This window comes from Microtus ochrogaster, chromosome 8 (genome assembly GCF_000317375.1).
Source record: "Microtus ochrogaster isolate Prairie Vole_2 chromosome 8, MicOch1.0, whole genome shotgun sequence".
Taxonomy (NCBI): Eukaryota; Metazoa; Chordata; class Mammalia; order Rodentia; family Cricetidae; genus Microtus; species Microtus ochrogaster.
In genome coordinates this window covers 38,292,449-38,300,716 of record NC_022015.1, presented here as the reverse complement: position 1 = coordinate 38,300,716, position 8,268 = coordinate 38,292,449, and the positions used below count along the sequence as shown (strand labels likewise).

The 8,268-nt window shown below is 50.0% G+C and overlaps 1 protein-coding gene across 1 annotated transcript in view; it reads left to right on the top strand.

Moving 5' to 3' along the window:
• The window catches only part of Lrp5 (LDL receptor related protein 5), a 109,469-nt gene that overhangs the window by 85,338 nt on the left and 15,863 nt on the right, over nucleotides 1-8,268 (top strand). Inside the window, exons 14-16 of the mRNA XM_005351622.2 lie at nucleotides 699-907; nucleotides 2,132-2,322; nucleotides 3,963-4,172. Coding sequence (XP_005351679.1) covers nucleotides 699-907; nucleotides 2,132-2,322; nucleotides 3,963-4,172 — 610 coding nt within the window. The remainder of the gene's footprint in view (nucleotides 1-698; nucleotides 908-2,131; nucleotides 2,323-3,962; nucleotides 4,173-8,268) is intronic.

Here is an 8,268-nt window from a genome sequence, read left to right as displayed (position 1 = left end):
CCCGCAAGAGAGGAGCATCTTGTGTCTCTCTGAGACGTCTGCCCCTGAGAGGAGAGCTGTCAAGTCTCTGAGCTCACTTCCTCTTCCTCCCAGAGTTCTGTTCTGTTTACTCCTCCCATCTACTTTCTAACCTATCAGGGCAAGCAGCTTCTTTATTAAATCAACCAATGACCTTCCTCCATCATCCCTCCCTCCTTTTTTTCCTGGCCCTGACTGTCCTGAAACTCACTCTGTAGGTCAGGCTGGCCTTGAATTGCTTGATTAAGAGATTCGCTTGCCTCTGCCTCCTGAGCGCTGGGATTAAAGGCATGTGCCACCATTGCCCGGCTGTTCTGTGCATTCTTAAGTGGACATACCATTGAGATCTAAGTTGAGGGCCACCAGGATGTCTCAATGGATAAAGGTGCTTGAAACCATGCTCGACAGATGGTCTGAGTTCGAATCCTAGGACCCACATGGTAGAAGGAAAGAACCAACTCTTACAAGTTGTTCTCTGAGCTCCACATGTGTGCTATGAAATGTGCATGCATACATATACATGCACAAAATCAAATAAATGTTTGTTGTAAAGAGCCAAGTCTGGAGGAAATGCCTCCAAGTTGTTGGAATCTTGACTTGGAGGCTGAACTTGGGGCTTCTGTCCCCTGGGTTCCTGTGCATGACAGTGGGGTGCAAGCTTGGTCTGCTCCCTCTCGCAGCTCTCCATGCTGACCTCTCCCAGTCAGAGTTTGAGCCCAGACAGACAGCCGCATGATCTCAGCATCGACATCTACAGCCGGACACTGTTCTGGACCTGTGAGGCCACCAACACCATCAATGTCCATCGACTGGATGGGGACGCCATGGGAGTGGTGCTTCGCGGGGACCGTGACAAGCCAAGGGCCATTGCTGTCAATGCTGAGCGAGGGTAGGTGCCCCAGGGTGGGCAGGCAGTGGGGTGAGGGCTGCATCCTGCTCAGGCATGTAGTCACTCGCTGGTCCCTCTGGACCTGTGGTATTGGTCTCTTGGGGGCTAGGCAGTGTTTTCAACATTGTACCCAGGATCCCCAGCTGCGTGAGCAGAAGGCGAAGTCTGGATGGGGGTGGAGAATTCTGGGGTTGAGAGCCCTGCTGCGTGGACCTTGTGTCTGTAATTTGTCCACCTTGATCTTTGGGGCTGCATACATTCTGCCCAAGATCCAACTCAAAATATGTCATTCCTGAATCTCTCAGTAGCCTACCTGTTGGTCCTCAGAGCACCTGGTGTGGGAGAGGGCCCTGGGACAGGTGTCCTTGAAGCTTAAGGACAAAGCTGAGCTTGCAGAGCCTCGGGCAGGAGTCCAATGGCCTCTAAGTCCTGCAGGGCTGACATGTAAAGCAGGTGTTATGTATAGGGCTGCTGATGAGGGCAAGGATGCCAGGGTTCACATCCTGACTCCTGCACTTAACTGCCCCATGGCTGTGTACAAGTGATGCAGCCCCTCAGAGTCTTGGTGGCCATTTCTGTGACCATGAGAAGATGGTGGTGTCAGTATTTCAGCCTCCAAGTGGAGCCCTAGTTGCTGGAGGACAGCTATCCTGGAGCTGGGGAAGCCCCTTCTGGGGAGATGGGCATGGGGATGCTCCTTGGCAGTTGGGCAGGAGTGTAGACAAGTGTTCTTTGGCTACAGTGTTTATCCACTTGCTTCTCAGAGCCCAGAGGTCCACAGTCCAGGTATTGGCAGGGTCCCCTTCCTCTGATGCAAAGTGGGACAGTCCCAGCTCTGGTGCCTGCGGGCATTCCTTGACTTGTCCCATCGTTCCAGACTTCCCCTCTGACCACACTGCCTTTCTATGCGCTCTGGCCGTCATATTTCTCTTCAGCAGCCTCTCACTGGGTTTGGGGCCCACCCTCACACCCAGGGATTTCATTTCAATCCTCATATTTTCAAAGACCCGATTTTCAGAGAAGCTCACACCTTGGTAGCATGAATTTGAGGGACACTATTCCCCCATGAGGTGTGGTTCATCAGCCTCTAGGACCAACTGTGGGAAGCTAGGGCGGCTGGTTGGATGGCAGTAGGGCCAGGCTGGGCTAGTGCTATGGATGAGGGGGCAGCGAGAGCTCCCAGCACCGCTCTTTACCCATGGCTTCTGTACACTGTTTCTACAGGTACATGTACTTCACCAACATGCAGGACCATGCGGCCAAGATTGAGCGTGCCTCTCTGGATGGCACAGAGCGGGAGGTCCTCTTCACCACGGGCCTCATCCGTCCCGTGGCCCTCGTGGTGGACAATGCCCTGGGAAAGCTCTTCTGGGTGGATGCAGACCTGAAGCGCATTGAAAGCTGTGACCTTTCAGGTATATATACTGGACGTCTCAGGTCTTTGAGACCTCTGTCGGCAACCTGCAGGTGTGACCCTCCCACGAACTCGCAGCTTTTCTTGCTACCAGTAGGGGCAGCAGCTACCACCTTGTCCTGGGCCATCTGAGCCTGGCATTGTGTTGCAGTTCTGTATATTCATGGGGGCCTGATGTGAGCCCTGGACTATGGAGAAGCAGGATTCAGTACTTAGGAGGGTGCTGGATCTTTGCAGCTTTTCATCTAATAAAAGCTGTGTGGCTGGGGAGAGGTGACTTGTGGGTAAAGAGCTTGCTGCGCAACCTAAGGGCCTGAATTCTGATCCCTAGCACCCGTGTAAAAAGCAGGGACTGTGGCCCATGCCTGGGGTCCCAGTGTTCTGGCCAGCCAGTTCTAGCCAAATCAGTTTCAGTAAGAGATCCTGTCTCAAAAAATGATGTGGAGAGCCACCCAGATGATTCGCTGGGTCACGGCTCTTGCCACCAAGCCTGGTAACAGGAGTTTGAGCCCCAGGATCCACAAGGTGAAGGTGAGAACTGACTCCTCCTACAAGTTGCCCTCTTGTAGCGCACCATGCCTGTCTGTGCCCTGTGTGCTACCATACAGCTCCTGAACCGGGCAAGGGGCTGGAGATTGAAACACACACAAAGACATACAGACAGAGACACGGGTTATCCTTGAATCCACCAAGAATGCCCCTTTATTGTGTCCAGGGGCAGCTTATATAGGGATCCTTAACTGATAGCCACGCCCCAGCCGAACCCACCAGAAACCACTCTCCTGCCATCAGGAACTCCTGAGGGTCTCATGTTCAGAGCAGCTGCAGGCTGTCTTAGAGTAGAGGAAAACAGTTGTTTACAAGAAATTCAGGATCTGGGGGTTCACTGCTCCCAACACCCTCTGACATCTCTAGGTGTGCTGTGGCATGTACCCCCTCCCACATGCAAATAAACGTAATGAAATATAAGGGGGTGGAAAGATGGCTCTTCTTTCAGAGGACCCGAGTTTAGTTCTCAGCACTAACATGACAGTTCACACACATTTGTAACTCCTGTTCCAGGAGATCCTTTTGACCTCCTTTGGACACTGTAGGCTTCTGGAGTACAGACATACATACAGGCAAAGCACTCATGCATAAAATTGAAAAATAAATGCTTAAAAATACTTTTATAAAGCTGGGTGTAGTGATGCACACCTTTAATCCCAGCAGAGGTTAGGTGGATCTCTGTGGGTTTGAGGCCAACCTTGTCTGCATGAAGAGCTCCTGGAGAGCAAGGGCCATATAGGGAAGCCCTGTCTCAATCAATCAATACCTTAAAGAAATAAATGAGATGGAGAAATGATTGAGACTCTGGCCTTCACATGCATGCACACACATGTATACATATATTTCCTCCACTCAAATCTCTCTCACACACACACATTAGTGATGGACCATGCCAGTGACCATGTGGTATGATCCTGATTCCTAGTGGGAGGAGCCTGCTTCCATGGTGTCTGCTCCAGCTCCCAGCTCTGGAGAGGGCAGAAATACCCTAGACTCCCTCATGACCCTCTCTTTACATCTCTAGTTTCCTATGCCTAGTGGGTCTGACTCTTCACTGGGCTGCCACTCATGGAGCCTTTATGCTACCCCTAGGGGCCAACCGCCTTACCCTGGAAGATGCCAACATCGTGCAGCCAGTGGGTCTGACAGTGCTGGGCAGGCACCTCTACTGGATCGATCGTCAGCAGCAGATGATTGAACGTGTGGAGAAGACCACTGGGGACAAGCGGACTAGGGTTCAGGGCCGTGTCACCCACCTGACAGGCATCCATGCCGTGGAGGAAGTCAGCCTGGAGGAGTTCTGTATGTGAGAGGGGACAGCTTTTGTGGTAGGGTCCTCTTGGGGAGTGTAACACTGCTTAGGGACTCCTGAATCAGCCCTGATGAAGTCAGCTGGGTGGCTGGTGTAAGAGCCACGGACCCAAGGAGGCCATGGGCTCAGCACTGAAGGCCAGTATGTGTCCAGGTGTCCCCCTCTGCAGTAACTTTTGTTTGCTGCTATACAGAAGTCCCCAAGCTTGTTTTTTGCTGTCTGTCTGTCTGTCTACGATCTTCCTGTCTACCAGTGCCACCCTTTCCATCTGTCCTTCTCTCATATGTCTACATCTATCTGTTTACTTTTAAGACACAGTCTCTCTAGGTAGCCCAGGTTAGCCTAGAATTCCTGACAGCCTTCTAGCCTCTCAAGCTCCTGAGTTCTAGCATTCTCTGAGCTGTGTGTGCATGCTTGATTGCATGATGATTGTGTGATGAAGCAAGGCTACATGCTCCACAGCTGGGAACCAAAATAGAGGGAGAGATGAGTTCCCACTGTCTCCTTTGAAGACACCCCCCAATGATCTGAAGACTCCCCTCCAGGCTCCAGCTGTTTGTTTTGTTTTTTAGTCCTGGGATTTAGTCCTGGGATTGAATTCAGGTCTCATGCATGCTGTACAAGTATTCTCCTCTTGAGCTATGTCTCCAGCTTGGTCCCATTCTTTAAAGGGTCTGCTGCCTCAGGTTTCAGAACTAGGACTGCCCCTCCATGCTGCTGGTTCTCCTGCAGCCCTTGTCTGCTCCCTGTCCTCCTGTGTCCCTCCATTGGAATCCCTCCTGCTGGGTGCTAATTCTTCCTCCAGGACTGAGCTTTCACCTTGGCTGTCTCTTTGCTGGGACCATGGGGAACCCCTTGCATTGCATCCCCTGTTCAGGTGTGTTCAACTTTTGACAATGTGATGAAATGTTGTCAGCTATAAAATTCGTGCTTGAAAAAAATCACACAACCAAGTTGCAAAAAAAAAGCCCTAATTTTTTCAAATTCTATGTATGTATGGTGTATGTAGGGATGGGAGCATGCATGCCATGGAGCGTGTGCAGGTCAGAGAGCACCTCTGTGGGGTTGGGCCTCTCTTTCATCCCTTCTGTGGGCATCCTAGATACTTTCCCTGCTGCTGTGATAAACACCGTGACCAAAAGCAACTGGGGAAGAAGGGGTGTGTTTGACTGACAGGTCACAGTCCATCACTGAAGGAAGCCAGGGCAGGAATTCAAGGCAGGAACTGAGGCAGATGCCATGGAGGAACACTGCTTAATGGCTTGCTCCCATGGCTTGCTTGGCCTGTGTTCTTGCACCATCCAGCACCACCTGCCCAGGCATATTGCCCAGGATGGGCCTTCTTACATTATTCAGTAATCAGGAGAATGTCCCAGAGACGTGCCCACAGGCCCATCTGTTAGAGGCAGTTCCTCAATTGAATCCCTTCCCTCTTCAAATGACGCTAGTTTTTGTCAAATTGACAAAAGGCTAACCAGCACAGTGGGTTCCAGGGGTTGAACTCGGGTTGTCAAGCTTGAATGTTCAGTTCTTTCATCTTCTGAGCCATCTCTCTGGCCCTGTCATGATGTTTCTGATTTTGTGTTGGGTGACATTCATAGTTAGCCTGAGATGCATGCTTGTCCTATGAGCATGTCTCAAGTGCTAGCTAGCACACAGTAACCCTGCCGTGGGCCCCTCTCATGCAGTTTGGGTTTAGGCTAGAGCCCTTGATTTGGTCATGTTGTTTCTGTTGCTCGATCCTATAGGCTGGGAATCTACAGCCAAAACCTGTAGAATAATATATGGAATATAAGTGCTCTGGGGAGTGGGGAGGTTTGTCAATCCGCCCAAGGCTAGGCTGAATTCTGAAACAGGAAATTAGCACTTGGGTTGGCTAGAGGCAGCTTTTCTGTCCTCTGGATCACTGGGGTCCTGAGAAGTGAGCTGTCTGGATAAATTGCGTCTCCCCAGTCTGTGTATCTGCAGATATAGGGTAAAACATCACATTCTAGCCAGGCACGTGGGTGCATACTTGCAATCCCAGCACTCAGGAGGCCAAGGCAGGAGGATCGTAGCAAGTTTGAGGTCATCTTACTTTAGATAATGAGTTCCAGGCTAGCCTGGGCTCCATAATGAGACCCTGTCTCAGTAGACAAAGCCGACAGGATATCTCTGTTCTCCTGACTCCTTACAAAGTCACAGGCTCCTAGATGTCACAAGCCTTCAGAATGACCATGTTGTGGTTGGAATGGTGACACTCTTGCCCAATAGAGTCCACAGAAAGCCGTACTAGCCTTATCTCCTTATAACTGAGGGGACTGTGAAGGACCAGGTAGCCTTTAGTGAGCCAGGGTAAGAATTAGACATACCCTTATGGAAACTTAACGTGAGGTGTCCCGGATAACAAGGGCAGGGAATTCTCAAGTAAGCTCTCCTTTGGGGGTGTGGAACATTCAGCATGCTTTCTCATGAGAGTCTATGCCAGACTTATGTCTGAGCTCCCTGCAGTCCACAGAGCAAGGGCTGACAGAATGGAATAGCTGCAGGATGCAGGCTCGTTGGGAAAGTGAGAATTATTTGCTCTGTGGTATAACAGAGTGGGCTTGCTGAACTCTGCTGTAATCTGTGACCACCTCAGTTTTCAAACTGCACAGTCCTGGAGGCACATACCTGCAATGTTGGCCACTGGGATACTGAGGCAGGAGGAACTAGTGTTAGAGGCCAGCCTGAAATATTTAGCAAGACCTCTTTAAGAGACAGCAGGGACTAGAGACATGATTTGGTAGGTAAGAGCACTTGCTGTGCAAGCGTGGAGTTCTGAGTTCAAATCCCAACACCCTCATAAAAAGCTCAGTGTGATCTAGGGGGTGTGGAGGATTGTTGGGATCAGCCTAGCTCCAGGTTCAGTGAGAGACTGTGCTTCAAGAGAATAAGGCAGAAAATAATGTGACAGCCAACATCCTTTTGTTGACCTCTGTGTGTGTACACAGATGTGCAAATCCCCCTACACATGTGCATACACCACACACATGAAACCAAACAAAAACCTGAGCTAGGGATGGTGATGTAGCTCTGTTGGTAAAGGGCTCGCCCAGCGCGCACAAAACTCTTGTTCAGTTCCTGCACTCTGCTCCTGCCCTTCTTCTGTCAGTGGGTTTAAAACACTTGGGTCACCCACAATGACCTCGTTCTGCGATAGTTAAGCTCACGTTTATGCGTCATAGGGGTCAGGACATGGGCACATCCACTATAACAGCAGAGAAAGCAGCAGACAGTGTAGAGCCATGGTGGGAAGGGTAGGGGTATGGGGTACAGAGACAGGCTTGGGTGTACTGTTCAAAGTCTGAAACGGCTTCCAGGTTCTGTTTTCTTTCTTTTTAAATATTTTATTCTTTGAGAATTTCATAGAATTTATTTTGATTCTGTTCATCCCTACTCTTCCCCCAGCTGTTCCCCGACCCACCCCATCTACCTACCTACCTTTTTTAAATTTTATTTTTTTTGAATAATCCATCAGCTCTTAATTTGCTTCCCATGTCTAGCTGTGGGGCCATCCAGGGCAGCATGGTTAACTTACCAGAAGCCATACCCTTATGGTGATGTGACTCCTCCCTAACCCCACAGGAATCACCCACTGTCCATAGCGCCTCAGCTGGAGATAGTGCTTCTGCTTCTGAGTGACTTTCTGCCTCACGCTGGGATGCTGACTGCGTTGATCTCAGTGCCTGCAGCGGGACAGCTGTGTGTTTGCAGCACAGCACAACACAGCTGCCAGACTCCATTTGTTTTTAAAAAATAATTTTTATTTTCATAAAGGTGTTTTGCCTTCGTGTATATCTTTGTGAGGGTGTTGGGTCTCCTTCAGCTGGAATTGTAGACAGTAGTGAGCTGTCATGTGGGATCCTCAGGAAGAGCAGCCAGTGCTCTTAGCCACTAATCATCTCTCCAGCCCCAAGACTCGGTTTTGTTGTTGTTATTTGTGTTGTTCGTTTGTTGTTTTCCAAGACAGGTTTTTCTTCTTCTTCTTCTTCTTCTTCTTCTTCTTCTTCTTCTTCTTCTTCTTCTTCTTCTTCTTCTTCTTCTTCTTCTTCTTCTTCTTCTTCT